Genomic DNA, 16,486 nt, shown 5'->3' on the forward strand with positions numbered 1-16,486 from the left:
AAAGTATTGGTTGTTTTTTTTAATCTTCCACCTCTGTTAAACACTCTTTCATGAAGCTTTTTCAGCCATCATTTCTTCAAAACGTGACTCTCGCTTATCAGCTGGTTCTCTTGGGATTGATGTGTGACAGGTGCGTGTGGCGTCTCCATCAGGTTAAATAGCTCTTTAACAGGAAGCTCTGCTTGGACAGACAGTATACACATGCACATGGACAGAGACTGGGCAGAGAGTGCTGAATGGATTATACAGGAAATCAATTACAAATACAGAAATATCAAACTAGAAAAAACAAATTTAAACAGCTACTTGTTTCATTTTCTCGTGGTCTTGGGTCCTTAACACAGTCTCTTTGTGTTTTGGGGGTTTTGACTCTTTGGATTCTGGTTTATTTTATTATTTTATTTATTATTCTAGTTTGTATTTGGTTTCTGTTACCATGCCTGTGTTCTACACTTCATGTTTAGTGACTCTTGACTTCATGTTTTATCTCTTGTCTCCAGTTTGGTATTCCTTTTCTGTCTTGTGTCTTTTCTGTTTCTCCCTCAGTCCCAGTGTCAAGCTTGTGTGTCTTAGTCTCCCCCTCGATGTGTTTCCTGTTTTATTTTAACAGTCGTGTGTTCAGCGTGTTCAGTTTTGCTTCCCCAGTTATGTCTATTTGTTGCAGCTGTGTACCCATGTGTTTCCACTTTTGTTGGGTTGTCATCCTCTATGTTCTGAGTCTCAGGCTTTTCATGTGTCTTATGTTTCTTATGTTTAGTTTCACCTTGTTTGTTAGCAGTGTCTTGGTCTCCTTTTCCCTTGTATTTGCATCTTTACTCAGCCACAATAAAACAACTCACTTGTCTCCCTGCGTCTGCTTTTGGGTCCTCACCACTCTTCGCTCCACACAATCATGACACATTTGGCTATTAGGATGTTAAGGATGTTTTTAATGTAATGTACCGGTGTCCACGGGGTGTAGTTTTTGTAGTGTTTGAATATAATTTACCCTTTTGAGTTTGCACAAAGATCACATCAGATAATATCACATGATCATATGCTCTCAGAAGTTCAGAATTGTCTGTTTTTATCTTCTGCTGTTCACAAATGTAAGCACTTCCGTGCTTGATGGCTTTCACATAGTCTACAGTGCCTGGTGATGTCTTATGAATATCACGAGGAACATTAGATTTTGTTTTATTTTTTTGTTCATATAAGAACAAAGACTACTCCAGCTGTCATGGGGCAAAGTGTGTGTGTGTGTGGGGGGGTACAACATAGACGGGTCACACAGATCCATGAGTAGAAAGAAATTCCAGAAATCGAGTGTTTCGAGCAGTCTGAAGCCTCAACCTAATTATTTAATGTTTTGGCTATGTTTAACATGAACATACACCGGTGTAATAGTGTATGTGGCATAGCAGCATAACTGGACACTTACAGAATGAAATTTCCTTTCCAGAGATAAGGAAGTTGAACTGCACAACTTGAAAACCTTGCTAAAAGAAAGGGTTTTTTCTTTAGAATATAATATATTCTAATAATAGGCATGTATATATAAACATATACATGCCTAATATCTACTACTACTTGTATTGCATTTATATGAATAAGAACATGTATGGATTTTTTTTAACTAGTTTCATCCCTGATGTAATGATGCATCTCTGACATATATTCTGTTACTTGTGGCAATTTATTCTTTCTCAATTTTAATTTTTAATTCATTAATTATTTGTTATACTATTTACTTTAAAACCAAAGTAAAGCAACTTGATTTATGTTAATAAAACTCTTGTACTAACTGTGTGCATCACAATACAACATCTCTGTCTATGTTTAGGCTCCAGTCAGGTGAGATGAAATGAATATACAGGGTGCACATCATAACAAAATATCAAATTTAATGTGTTACAAAAGTAAAAAAAAAAACAAAAAAAACAAACAAACAAAGATTAAATTAAATTAAAAAAAAAAAAGCAAAGTGTAAGATGATATTAGTTTGTATCAGAGAGCATTTAACTGCATGGTATGTTGTGTATTCAAGATAATTATATAATAAATAAATATATTTACATATTGGATGATTTTTCTGTTTGTTTGTTTTTGTTGTTGTTGTTTTGTTTTGTTTTGTTTTGATGAGGAGGGGTTTTCTACGTGCTGCATTTCACTATTACCAAAACTGGGTTTGACTGGCAAAAAATAGAAACACATGTTTTGATTCTGTTGCTAAAAATTGCTGCCAAAATGCACACAGCTGTTAAAAGTGAGATGATGCATGTGTACACTTGTGCACGCTGGCTCAATATGATTCTTAAATGGTAGAAGCTTAAATGTATAAATGCTTTAAGACCGCTTTTGTGCTTTTCTTTCCTTGTCTGCATATTTCCAGTCCACGTTGTTCAAAGATATTTTAGACACATGAAAACTGATCTGCTGCGCCAACATTTTTATGCGCATGACTAGAACACTAAATCCTGCATGCTATCCTTTCTCCAGGCAGACCAAAGTACCTCACAAGTTTAATAACCACGTTGCGTAATGCTGTGTGGTCTCTGGGACGATGGGAGCTGATTGCACTCAATCATAATGAGTTCCTGGAAAATAGATTTGTCGCGACAAATTATTCTTCAAGGGAAATATCCACTGCCCTGCGTTGTTTTGTTTCTCCAGTCTGACAGATAATCAGCTTGTCGTTAATGAGACTGGAATTTCATTTTAGATGACACCTGTGAAATTCTCTCTTTCCTCAAAGAGGAGCTGACAGCCGGCTAAGACTGCTAGAAAATATGATCATTTTCTAGTCGTATGTTCTTGGTGTAAATCGTAGTTAAGATGACAAGTACAGGCCTCCTGTGAAATCGCAAAAAGGAAAGCAGGCAAATCAAAGTAGGAGGGAAAAAAAACACAGTGAGTCATCAGTAACACTGTGAATAATCATGTATATTAAAGCCACCTCAAATAGGCGGATGTCACTCTGAAAAAAAGCTGTACAGGTTGTAGTACGTGGGTGCCTCAGCCAACATTCGCTGTCATCATGACCTTTTCACCCCAGCCACCTACAGCATATGTGCACAACACACAGACACACCCATCCTCCCACGGCCACTTATAAGCACTCATCTCAAAACAAAGCAGCCAAGTAAAATGCAACTTTATCCCCACACGCATCCTCCATCTATCACGGATTATTTGTCCTGTATGATTTTCGAAGCATACTGACATTTTGTTCCTGTCATTTTCAGTGGTAGCTGCTCTGAACCACGCTTTGCCTTTAGAGACGGATGTGCACTCTAACCTGATGATCCATGCCCCGATTCCCAGAGGCTAAATGTTTGTGTGTGTCTATGTCTGTGTGTGTGTGTGTGTGTATGTGTGTAGAGGGTCTGCTGACTTCGACAGCTGGCTTCCTCCAATAGGCAGTCAGCGAGTACATCCGCCTAATGATATCACTACTGCTTGTTGATGTGAAAGGTGCAGAGGGAGAGACGGAGAGGAACAGGAGGACGAGACGAGGTAAACACACAACACATATATATTAGTTAGTATCCATTCACAAACCCCTGTGACTTGCTGTGCAATATTTCAGATCTGTCTCAAAGGAAGAGGATATCACGACGACACATGCATTTAAATCAGCTATAATTAATATAGCACTAATCTATAAAGTGACAATACGAAAGCACTGCAATCTGCTCAGCGCCAAAAAACAGATGGATACTGTAACTAGTGATATTTCTCTCAGGAGTTAGCTAGAATCCAAAAACAGAGCAAAAATGACAGTAAATATTGGATTATGTTCATCAGCAGTTCCGCAACCCAGCTTCAGTTGAATCATGTTCCTGTCACACAGCTGCCGTTTGCATAAATAAGCAACTAAAAGGGTTGCCATATCAATTTACAGGGCAATATGTTGGTTTTGTTTTGACCTTCCCACATGTCAGTAATTCCCAGTTTAGAAATTTAATTAATGTTTATGTTAAGCAAAATGACTTTAGTTACACAGGATTGTGTATCTATTAATATTAGCTCATACCAGCATGCTGGTCACACCACATCAGTGTTTATATACTGTATATATGTTACTATAGCAGTATGCACACTGTCCATATACACCAGCAACAGTATGCAGTATTTATAAAAATCAATATTATGTTAATTATAAGAAGAAGCAAAAAAAAAAAAAATAGCATGGTTCAGTTCAATTTAATTCAATTTTATTTATATAGGGCCAAATCACAATAATAGGTGCTTTATACTGCAAGGTAGAGACTCAACAATACAATATAGAGAAAACCCCAACAATCAAACAACCCCCTATGAGCAAGCACTTGGAGATAGTGGAAAGGAAAAACTCACTTTTAACAGAAAGAAACCCGAACCAGGCTCAGGGAGGGGCGGCCATCTGCTGGGACTAGTTGGGGCCGAGAGGAGGAATGAGATGGTAAATTTTTTAGATCTAACCAGGAACTCTGTCAATGTACTGTAAAGTTCTGTGAATATGAGTATTTCATAATGAAATACTTCAAAAAGTAAGTAGTGATACTTCACTTTTGTAAGGATACAAAACATCTAAACTTCCTAAATAAGTTCAGTTTAGTTTTAACTTGATGTTCAATCTTATGAGTTGGCTGCTCTTTCTTGACGATGGATATTTCACAACAAATATCAATGTGAAGAGCTTGTGTTCTCAACCTGCAACCTCACAGGAAGTAGAAGGACTTAAATCAGGCTCTGGGGAATCAATGAAAAACTCTCTGCTCTGGGTATTGTAAAAAAGTAACAACAAACATGTTGATTTAGGTCATAGTTTGTGACTGGCATCAATTAGGACACAGCACTCCAAGAGAATTTATTACAAATAGACTGACAGCAAAAGCTTGGCTTTCCTGTCCATTTCGAAACAAGTGAGCAGAATTTGAGAAGACTTGACTTTGATGTATTAGTTCAGTAACCTTTATTGACACCCATCTCTGTTGGTAACGTTTTCTTTTCTTTTCTACAACATAACAAAATCTCCCAGACAATTTCTCCTCACATTCAAAATGAGCATGGAGTATCAGCACGACTGCAAACATGTCTGTCCAGTGGGAGCTCACCCCCTGTGTTTATATGTGCTGCAAATACTCTTGCACATTCTCACACACATGCACTGCCTTTTTCTCACAGACTCACCACACTTATACATGTTGTAAACGTGCAGAGAAACACTCCCCCGGCTAAATATAAGTGTACATCAGGCTGTGTTGTAAGGTGGATACACAGTTAGAAAAACTCCCAAAAGACCATTTAGCTTTCCGAGGACTGTGCTGCTCAACTGCCTTCCTGACTTTCAAAAGGAATCCATTTACTCCTCCTCTGCGGGGAAAAGCTATGCTCTCTGTATTCGATGCACAGATTATAGTTACTCAATTGTTTTTTTTCACCCGCTCTTCGAAGTCTGATGGAGGGAAGACAGTGAAGAGAGAGAGAGAGAGCAAAAGAGAGATGAACCAGTCAATCAGGATCTGGTTTGACAGGCTGCGTGTCTTTATTTAATGACACATACTGTGGTAGCACAAGACAGCAAATGAACCGCTACTTCTAATCATCCATAACGAACTCTGAAATCTAAAGCCCCACTAGACAGACTTGGGGTGGGGAAAAAAAGATTGGAAGTGTAATTTAATTTGACATCTTCCTAAAAAGAAAAAAAGTCAAGCATCTTATCACAATCTTTGTTAATTCAAAGAGCAAAAGAACATTTGCACATGTTCTGTTCAGGCTCATTAAGAGCTAAGCTCTTTGTTAATCTCTTGCAAAGGTCAGATTCACCAGACCTGCATATTTGCACTTTTCTGTTGGAGTATCCAATTCACTGTACAAGAAGGTTTTCACACCCTTACACGGGTGGCACGTGGGACCGCTTTATTTTCTCCTTTGGAAACTCTTCCTCAACCCGTGATCATTTTCTGAGAACAAATTCAGACGTTTTCTTTTGTTCGTGCTGCCTTTGTGCCTTTTTATTACACGCCTCTAGTGTGTTTTGTGTGAAGTAAACACACAGTAACACTCTGTAAATTATAACATGTCATCACCAGTCTGAAGTTTTATATGGCTCCTTGAGACTCCTTCAGGAAATGGCCTTTATTTACTCTTTAAAAGGGTCTGCATTTTTTCCCACACCGCCATCATCATCATTATCTTAACCGTCATCGTCATCAACATCATATCATAAAAAAATGCACAATACTGTATCCATAACAACAAAAATAGAGACAAATATTCAGACAGATCATTTTGTACAATACACGTTCATAAAATACAATACATATCATGGACTTCACTGTGTTTGTTTCTTTTATAAAAATACAAAGAGCAGTTACAATAAAACATGTTCTCGCTGTGGTGTTCGGTACTTTAAGCCTCTTTTTTGTGTGAACTTGGTCAATGTTGAGGCTGTGGGTGGCAGACGTTTCGAAAAGATGCTGCAAGACATGAGAGAAGTTAGCCTTCGGTTCTTTCTGTTGTATTTCATAGAATGTTTCTTAACCCAAACAACAATCTTTCTGAAATCTTACCACATATTTGTGTTGCTCAAACCTAGGAAAGCATAAAAGAAAACGAGATTTTCTGCCAGAAAGTTCTAAAGGCAAACTTTTCCCACTGGTGCACAGGAAGCTCATCCTGGCAAAGCTTTTCCAAGCAGTAACACCTAGAGCAAACTGGTGATCCATGCACAAAGATCAATGTCTTTTACAATTTATGTACAGGATGGCAAAAAAGAATGTATGTACAAGATCAAGTCCATCATACATATCTCCTAGTGTCCCTCCTGCACAGAATCTTTTTGAATGACCTCCGGAAGTCGTTGTTGAAGATGGTGTAAATGATGGGGTTCAGTGCACTGTTGCAATAGCCGAACCAGAAGAAAAACTTGAACAGTTTTTCAGGGACACAGCAGGACAGACACAGTGTCTTCAGCATGTATGTAAAGAAAAAGGGAAACCAGCAGATCACAAATGCTCCAATGACCACTGCCAGGACGAAAGTGAAGCGTTTCTCTCGGTTCTGACGGCCTTTCCAGCGGCTGCCTTTGGTGCTCGGCTCGCGCTTTCTGACATCATCTTCCCCTGGTTTGATTTGACTCAGTCTGGGTGTCCCCTTGGTCGATTTTTTTTTAATTGAGCATGGATTGTTCATATGATGATCAGAGGAGGATGAGTCCTCAATGTCCACCCCGTTGGCCTCAACTTTCTCATCCTCTGCACCATCGCCTCGTTTCACTTCCTCCTTCAGTTTGATGACCTGTTCGCCATTCAGCTTGTCATGATCCTCATCATCCCCCATGCCGTTCTGCTTCTGGTTGGAAGCAGCGACGGTGGCAGCCTTTGGCAGATCCTTTCGCTTTCTGTCTCCGGGTGGTGCTCGCGTCCTCTTTTTGGCAATCTGGTAGATCCGAATATAGACCAGAACCATGATGATGCAAGGGAGGAAGAAAGACCCGATGCAGGAGGAGATGACATACCATTTCTCATCATTGATCCTACACGAAGGTTTAGTAACATTAGTAAAACTGTTATTATTGTTATAATCATTTTCAGTATTCTTGTCTTTCTTCATGGTGATTAGAGGTGGGAAGGATATAACTGCTGCAATAACCCACACAATGAAGATGATGCATTTGATGCGACGCGGTGTCCTTTTCAGGTTGTACTCGATGGCCTGGGTGATGGACCAGTAGCGGTCTAAGCTGATAGCACAAAGGTGGGCAATGGAGGCAGTGCAGAAGAGAACATCAAGTGCAAGATAGATCTCACACCACACTCCACCGAAGTACCAGTATCCCATGAGCTCATTGGCCAAGGAGAAAGGCATCACAAGGGTAGCCACTAAAATGTCTGCTGATGCCAGAGACACCAAGAATAAGTTCTGGGGAGCCCGCAGGGCCCGGCTTGTAAACACAGCTATGACCACCAGGACATTACCAAACACTATCAACAGGATCATGATCGCCACCAGCACTGTGAGTGGCAGGGCAATCTGGAGGGTGTAAACTTTCATGTCTGTCTGGTTGGTCTCCATAGCACACTCCATTGGAGCAGGTTGACCCACTGCCTATCTGAGTTCACCTGAGGTTAACAAATATCATCCACCAGGAAGGACAGAGCTTGTAGCTCACAGCAGGGATGAGGAAAGGAAGCAAATGAATCACTCCTCTGGGGCTTTCCTCAGCTTTTTCTCTTTCATTGTGCACTGCCTCCTCCAAGAATTAGCCCTTATTATTTATAAGGCTGACAGTTCATCTGAAAATATGAGGCAACACAAAGAAACAAACATCAGATCCTTCAGTGCTAACAATTCTGTTCTCACTTAACTATGACATGACTTATGTACTAATATCACCTGTCTGAGACATTAGGTGAGCACTTGAACCTGAGTAACACTGAGAAAAGAGCGTAAAAAAAGAGCGGAGCAGCCTTACCTGAGATGAAGGGCAGTGGCACAACGTGTCCAGTGCATGAGAGGCACAGGCATTAAAAAACTGTCAGTGGGTAACTTCTTCAGGCAGACCGTTTGAAAGAAAAGAGGCTCCATGTGGCGGATGAAGCGTTTCCTCTGCGTCTCCTCTCTCTCTCCTCACACAATGATCTCTGTGCTGCATCTAGTTGTGCTCAGTAGCGGACCTAATAGAGCGCTAATCGCGTTATCCCGGGCGCTGCCGTGCTTCTGTCTGCGTGTGGAGTTTCTCTCCTCAGTGTTAACCAGTGCGCCACTCCCTCTCTTTATATTCCGCACGCTGCAAAAAGTGTCCCCATCACCGGGCCACTGTGCTTCCGCGGAGTGTCAACACTGGCGTTTTGCCGTGACATGTTTATCTGGCAACATATCGCACACAAAATACGGTCTGCAAGCTTAGTGCAACGGGGAGGTATTAAATGAGGCGGAGATGGAAAGGAAATGAAAAGAAAAGAAAACTTGTGCAACTTCTGAACGAAATAACAGGTATATCTGGATCATGCGATGTTGTTACATTTTTGTTTAATTTAATTTGTTCCCCACTGCTCCAGGTGTTTGACATGATGCCTCGTGATCCTGATTTTTAAAACGAAAAAACAGCCAGAGTAAATAGATACTAAAGGCAGAATTACTGCAAGAGAAAGAGCGCTTTTTTGTAGCAAAGTTATGGAGGTTTTAATTCAGTTCACTGAGTAAGAAACCACATTTTGCAGTTCAAAAAGAGACTATTGAAAGCGTAAAGTCCAGGCCGTGTTGGGACAGATATTTTTTGCAGTGCAGCTGCTAGACTCTGTTGCTAAGCAGCTGCCATGGACATACCATGTGGATATCAGAGAAGCATTTTATTACTCACCAAACCTAATTTATTTGGCCACCTTTCACACTCCACGTAGAACACACAAGGGAGTCCCCAAACTTTTTCGAGAGCGGACCTCTGACTGACTCACAGACCTGTTTGCCTGAAGGATACGTATAACAAAGTGGCCAATGGTAGCAGAGGCTCAGGCAGATGTAGAATATTAGCTCTGTATTCCCAACAGAATCTGAAAAAAAAAGGCAACCTCTTTTATAAGGAGTCCTCTCTGTGTGTGTGTGTTTCTCTGTGGCCACTTATTGAAGCAAATTCGGTGATTAGCAGAATGTTTTTTTTCTATTGGCACAGACGATCTAATCAGTATCTTGTGATATAAACAGATTGCTGCCAAGTAATATTTTTCTTCAAACATGCAGGTGGTTTTCTTCTTCAGTGTAATCTCATGGTGGCTGCTGACTTATAGGGCATTAAAAGTGGATAATGAGGATAAAGCTAAAAATTAAATTAAAATGGTTCAAATTAAATAAATATCAAACATATTTTTGCCTTTCTATTTATTTTCTAATGTGTCCTATGTGACTGTCTTGCCATGTAATGAGAATCAAAAACTGTTTCTTGTGAAAAAGTTGTATAGTGGGAAATGTATCACAATACAAGCCTATAGGAGTCACTGTGCAATCCACTTTGCAAGACAAATCCTGCAAAGTGCCTTACAACAAAATGCTAAAAACAAAATGATAAAAAGTTACCCAGTGGCCTGAAATAAACCTGCCCAAATATTCCTTTTCAGCATTCTGACATCGTGACAAACCTTATCTCTCAACCTCCTAATTAACAGTCACTCCGAGTCCCACCCAAACACTCAGAAATTTGACTATAACTATGAATAGAAACCCTTTGTCTCTTTACATGTCATGAACTCTGTTCAGTAGTTCACCTGATGTTTGAATTCAAATATTTAACTTCACCTGATGCTTGCATTACTCTGCCCAGTCCAGTTTACTTAGACTATATTTACCTGTCATATGATACATGCATTGCGTCCATAGACTAAGGATGTGGCAGGTAATCACACAACAGCTGCAACAATTTAACACTAAAAAACATATTTATCAGTATGAAAAAAGGATAAACACTGGATCTTTACTGATCTTTAAAATAAACCAACAGTGCGCAGAAGCCGGAAAATGTTTTTCATAAATCTAAGACAGCAAAGGAACATTAAAAAAGAGAGCAATAAAGAGTCAGTTTTAAGTATTACTTAAGTTTACTAGAAAGTAGTTGTTTTCCTAACTCTGACACATACAGTGTGGGCAGTATTCCTCTGACATTAGATCAAAAATCTCACAAGACTTCGCAAACCCCACAAATGCTAATCCCCTCGTTTTATGTATACAATTTATAGCTGGAGAAGCCTGCGCTTTTGTTTGGTTTGGACACTTTTAGCATTTCTTTAGATTTCATCCACTGGGGGATTCATTATGGTCCAAACTCCCAGAGTCTTCTCAGAAAGTCTTTCTTACCACAGAAACTGTGCTGAACGCATTGTTTGTGTTCCACTAAAAAAAAATCGCTCTAGCAGGGTGACTCGAAGGAGGGAAATCTCGAAGAGCTGCAGGAGGACACAGAGTACCCTGCTTATCATCAGTGTGTGCCGGGCGCGCTCAGAATGCAGGAGTCAGCAGACACACTGAAAAAAGTGTCGTGATAATCTTGACTTCAGTTGTGCTCGTCTCTCACAAACAAACTAAAGCTGCAACAGTTAATGGCGACTTCACTGGGTTTAACACCCTGTTGGTGTCTATGCTGTAGAGAGGCTAAAACTACAGCTCTAATTATGAACCAACCATATTTTAGTTTGCAATTTTAGCTAATAATACATTTTTTACAGTCACGTGCTTACATGTAGTGTCTAATTTTCTGATGTTTTGTCCGGGGATCTTTTATTTTCTATTCACCGTTAATTTGATGATTTTGATCACGGAAACAGAAGTGTGCCTTTGACCCTGTTCACTCCAAAGCAGGAGCAACAAGATGTGGAAGAGAAAATTGACATGGTTTTAGTCAGAAACATGTAACCCAATAGCTTAATGGATTATTAGAAATTCTGGTTGCTCTGTGATTGTCTTCTGCTGAAGCCATAGACCACAAACTATCCGATAAATGTGCGGAAAGCTTTTAACGGGAAGTCAGTGAATATTCAAAGTGCCCACCTGCGAATCGCTGCTCACAGGCAGGACCCACAAAAAAGCCTGACAATCCAACTCTTATCTGTCCTGGCTGGTGAAATGATAGCAGCCGTACAGGGAACTGGCTGACTGTTTTGGGGGTAAACATTGTCTCGTGGCGCCGGTTGATGCATGAGGGCGCGCACAAAGCGCAAGGATACAGTGACACCTGTCGTCTCCAGCAAGAGCCTCCCAGCTCCGGGAACCAGCTCCGTGGGAAAAAAGATATTTATGGACAACACAGACGATGAGGAAGTGGAGGAGGTCAATGAGCTCAGTGGGGGTTTTTTTCCCCCAAGTTTATGATTTCCTTTGCTAAAGACAGATATGTGAAGGCACTCTCCCACAGTACATACTTGAGCGTAACTAGACGAGACGATAAACTCGGTTGATCGGGTTGATTTTCAGATGGTGGTGGTAGCTCCATGGTGACATCATGTGAGTATTATTATAGATTTATTTAAAAAGACAAGACAAGAAAAAAGAAGAAAAACCCGTTTCGAGCTTAAGTTAGAAAATAATTTCATCTCCCCAGCAGGGGGCGGTGTTGCACTGGACTGATGACACCGATACAGATTCAGGCCGTTAGAGAGACAGTGATTACTTGAAAAACAAACAAACAAACAAATATTGTGTAAAATGCACCTGCTGCTCTTTTACCATCTTTTGTTACACATTATGTAGCATAAATGAAACCGTATTAACCCCAAAGGCAAGGTGAAAATAGCCAGTCTGAAAGTGAATTATAGATAGATGGTGAGAACATTTACTATAAATCAATACTTAAGATTAGAGCAACTTATTTCTTTCCGTTATCAACAGTGGCGTTTGCAGCTGTATTCTCTGCACAGGTGAATAATGAATCACATCAGCACTTCCGAGATGAGCTGTGAATGAGAACAGGCTCAGCTCTGGCACAGGTCAGCAGCGATGCAAAACAAACAGGAAACGTGTTGTGTAGTGAGTGCTGAAATTGTCCCCGGGGGTGACAAACAAAGACTGCTTCCACTGCTTAAGTGGAACCAGTGGAAAAACATTTGTTTATTTATTTCATTTAGAACATTAGAACAGTGTACTTTTATTACAAATTAATAAATAGATGTTTCTTTCTTTGTATTTTTAGACTGATTGCATTTTGGGCTACAATAAATCTTAATGATTTGTTATTGAAGAAACTACTTGCTTTTACAAAAGTTTCTTATCAAGGCAAAGTCCCACACCACCAGTGATGAAGCCCCAGTGCATGTCCCACTAACTGGAACTGTTTCTCTGTACAGCTGCTTGCTGTTGCCACATTTTAACAGCACAACCACCTCTTAAAATTGCCACTGTGGTTACATAAAAAAAAGATTTTTTTGTGTTTATTTGGTTGGTTTCTGCTATTTTAGAAATTATTGATGTTGTGTTTTAAAGGTGAGTATAGTTGTGGCTGTTTTGTAAGTTTTGATTTTCAGAGCATGATGATTGATGACGATTAAGCATGATGAGTTTTTACTAGCACTTTCTTTTAATAAATCATTTGGATGTTTTGGATTTGTTCTCATGTTTTTTCACCATTGTGGGAAAAAAACAGCTTATTAATTTCAAGTCTCTCTTAAATTCTGATTACTGTTACCTTTTAACATTAGGGAAACGTTAATATTGACTTAATATTCCCATGCTGTGATGTCTGTCTGGAATACAAAATGGAAACAAAACGATAGAAAAATTGGGGGGGGGGGGGAATGGGGAGGGGAATCCTGACTTGATTCCCCTCCCCAAAAATGTGAAATTTAAATACAAGCACATGAATTTGTAAATATTTATCAGTTTATTACAGTTAAAAAGATGTATGTACATACAGAACATCACCAAACATGGTCATTTTCACTCATTTGCAAAGTAGTACTCTGCAGCTAGTTGGTATCAGAATAATTTTCTTACAATGGGGCGGCATTGATTAAGTTTGTCATTTACAACCAAGCACAAGAGTCAGTGTATTTCTCTTCTTTTCCAATTGCCAAATAATGCTTAATAAAGGCATATATATCCAAACAAATAAAACATCGGAGGGGGGTGGGGGTGCTTAGTAAAACAGACTGTTGTTTAATTGCTGGTCCAGATTTCCTGTTTCAAACACACAGCTGTACACAGGTGGAAACACCTCAGACTGGATCTTGGTCACTGGTTAGCAATGAAGACTCATATAGAGGTAGTCATGTCTGCGTCTGCTCGTCCAGTCAAGAAACAACTCATCCAAAATCTGTTATGTCCAAGGACCCGCATCTCTTTACTGGCGTAAAAAGGAAACAAAAGAAAAAATGACTGTCTTTGTGGATTAAATCAAGCGGTCATAAAGGTTTTGCTTGGTGCACATAAGGCAGTCAAGTAAATGTATGGAGATACTACAGGAGGATGTGTCAGTGGCTGGGTGCGATTTAGATAAGTATGCACTGGGAAAGATTGGACAGCTTCACATTAAAGGGCCATTCCACCAAAGCTGACTTGGTTTATATACAAAAAAGATGAGTAATTATGAATCCATGTTCCCTCATGTGGAAACAAACCTGAAAATTGTTTGTTGTGTTTCTGAAAACATGTCCAAAACTACCTAATTTCAATATAGATTTATTTTTAAGAAATGAAGTTTAGTCCCTCTGCAAAACTCCTGAATTAAACCTGATATAACTGCAGAGATAAGATATTAAAAAAATAAATATGTTGTTCTTTTGCAAAATAACAATGCAAGTCGGTGTTGGTGGAATTCCCTTTTAATGCCAAAGACAAGGGAGACGTAAGCTAATGCACATCCACTTGGTAGCATAATGGCATCATCTTCCATTGCGCTCTCTGTTTTCTTGAAAAACTCATCACATTACAGATTTTGTAATACTGAGCCTACCATAATGTCAGATTACTGTACAGAGTAAAAGGAAAAATAAGACAGAAGAAACTAGACCCAAATTTACATTGTAACAACCAGTTGCTTGTCATCAAGTACAGTCAGTGGCCATAGACACAAGGAATAGCCAAACAAACACATAAAAAAGACCATTAAGGCTGCTTGTCAATGTAGATTAAGTAGGATAAGCATTGCCACACAATGCTTCGACACCCTTTGCAATATACAAAAAGGGAGCATTTGCAGATACACCAAATAGCCACTAAATCGAAATCTTCTATGCAAAAACGCCCGATTCTGACCCAGACAAATCATGTCAAATATGTGTTCAACATGCTTGTTTCCTGTACAAAATAACAAGGCAAGAAAATGACGATTCATATGATCCAGAAACAAAAAAGCAAAAGGAGCAAAATGACTGATTCTGTGATGCTCTCGATGGCCTAAAAATCACAAACGATAGAAAAATAAACAAAATACTCCAATTATTTTGGATGCACCAGTACGCAATACATCATCACCACCTGCAGCAACAAGCCTGGAACTGAATGGACAGGTCGGTGATCTCCATCTCCTCCTCAGAACATTAAAACTACATTCCACGATCTGATAAATGCTCTCCAGTCGATCAGCCCCGCTCAGTTCGTGCCTCACCTCCCATCATCTCGTCTCTTCATACCCTGGCATTCGCAGCCTTGCAAAATGGCACATGAATAAAGTAAAACAGAGACTGAATGTAAAAATGGGTCACAGCGCTCACGCTGCATACCTAATGCACATCTCACTTTTGAGTACTCGTTGAAGGCATTTTTCACACAATTGTTTACAGCTAAAAGTAAATACACACACAAAACAAAAGAAACTTCCAAAGCTTTTATATAAAACCCAGGAATGCAATGCCTCCGGTGTGTTGTTGAGCGTGAACACAGAAAGCCCTTTTTACAATTTTTTTTTTTGTCTTTTTCCGACAGTCTTGTACTGTAACTGCGTTAAGCTCAAATATGCACCTTGTGTTGTCTCATCGTTGTGTCCAAACGATTTGATCTGTGTGAAAACCACCGGGCCTGATGCTTAACCGAAAAGGTCAGTGGATTTGTCCCTTGTCAGGTTTTCGAGTGAAGTCTCTATCGTTCTTGGGAGTGGATCGTTTTCCCTTCTCCTGCCCTACTCGGCTCCCTCTGTCTCGGAACAGCATATGTTTAAGTCCATGAAAAGCAGCAACAGGTTCTGCTGGTAAATTAGAAGCAGCGTTTCATTGTTCCCCCAACCCTGACCCGACCCAACTCCAACGTGAGCTGTGGTGCTCACGTCACTTGGGCTTCCTGTTGAGAAGAGTGGCCAACACAACCCACTAAAACACACCAAGCTGCTGCAGAGAAAGTAGGCCCACACATGTCAATACAAAAAAAGATCCATGATTGAATATAGAATTGGGCTGCAAAACAACTTAAGGAAACAAAAAAGGTTTGGTTTGATTTCCTTTTGTTGGATTTTTAAAATGCACAGTCACAGGAAATAATACTAACTGAAAGCACATTTTATCATTTTGAATCAAAAAACAAAAAAAAAAAAAAAAAACCCCAAAACAAATTGATTTAAAATAAACTGGGCTCATTTGAACTGCAGTTAGCCATTATGCTTGCAACAGAGAAAGCAGGATATGTGAATATTAAAACTGTCTCACACCCAGAGAGACCCTTTTTTTACAGTTCAAGAGAGCAGGTTCCTTTGCGACTGAAAGGAAAACCTTCCCCAAAGAAAGTTACCATTTATTTTGAGCCAGTGAAACTCAGCATTTATATTTAATTGATACAAATTTACAACCGTTTAACAAATAAAATACTTCTGAAACAAAATGCCCCCATTCAAAAATAATCAATGAGAGACTACTGATTTTTTTTTTTTTTGTCTTAATATAGAGAATGCAAATAAAAAGTGCATACAAGCAGCAGCATTGCTGGGACAGTGTGGGACAACAAAGATATCTTTAAAAAAAATTAAGTTACAAATCAATACAAATCAAGGGAATAGTTTGCATGATGCTATTAAGATTCTTAACTCGACCCTGTGAAAACAAACTACAGA

At 39.5% G+C, this 16,486-nt stretch overlaps 1 protein-coding gene across 1 annotated transcript; it reads right to left on the bottom strand.

Annotated features, from left to right (window-relative positions):
• Positions 1–4,215: 4,215 nt before the first annotated feature.
• Positions 4,216–8,702, bottom strand: adra2a (adrenoceptor alpha 2A). The gene is made up of 2 exons (XM_006790805.3): positions 8,444–8,702; positions 4,216–8,264 (listed from the first exon to the last, which is right to left on the bottom strand). Exon 2 carries the CDS (start codon positions 8,053–8,055, stop codon positions 6,769–6,771), a length of 1,287 nt encoding a protein of 428 aa, XP_006790868.1. The 5' UTR covers positions 8,056–8,264; positions 8,444–8,702; the 3' UTR covers positions 4,216–6,768.
• Between the last annotated feature and the right edge of the window lie 7,784 nt (positions 8,703–16,486).

This window comes from Neolamprologus brichardi, chromosome 6 (genome assembly GCF_056152115.1).
Source record: "Neolamprologus brichardi isolate AB-2024 chromosome 6, ASM5615211v1, whole genome shotgun sequence".
Lineage (NCBI taxonomy): Eukaryota > Metazoa > Chordata > Actinopteri > Cichliformes > Cichlidae > Neolamprologus > Neolamprologus brichardi.

Excerpts from the sequence above, each read along its gene's own strand:
- adra2a (XM_006790805.3), bottom strand. The coding sequence starts at position 8,055 with ATGGAGTGTGCTATGGAGACCAACCAGACAGACATGAAAGTTTACACC.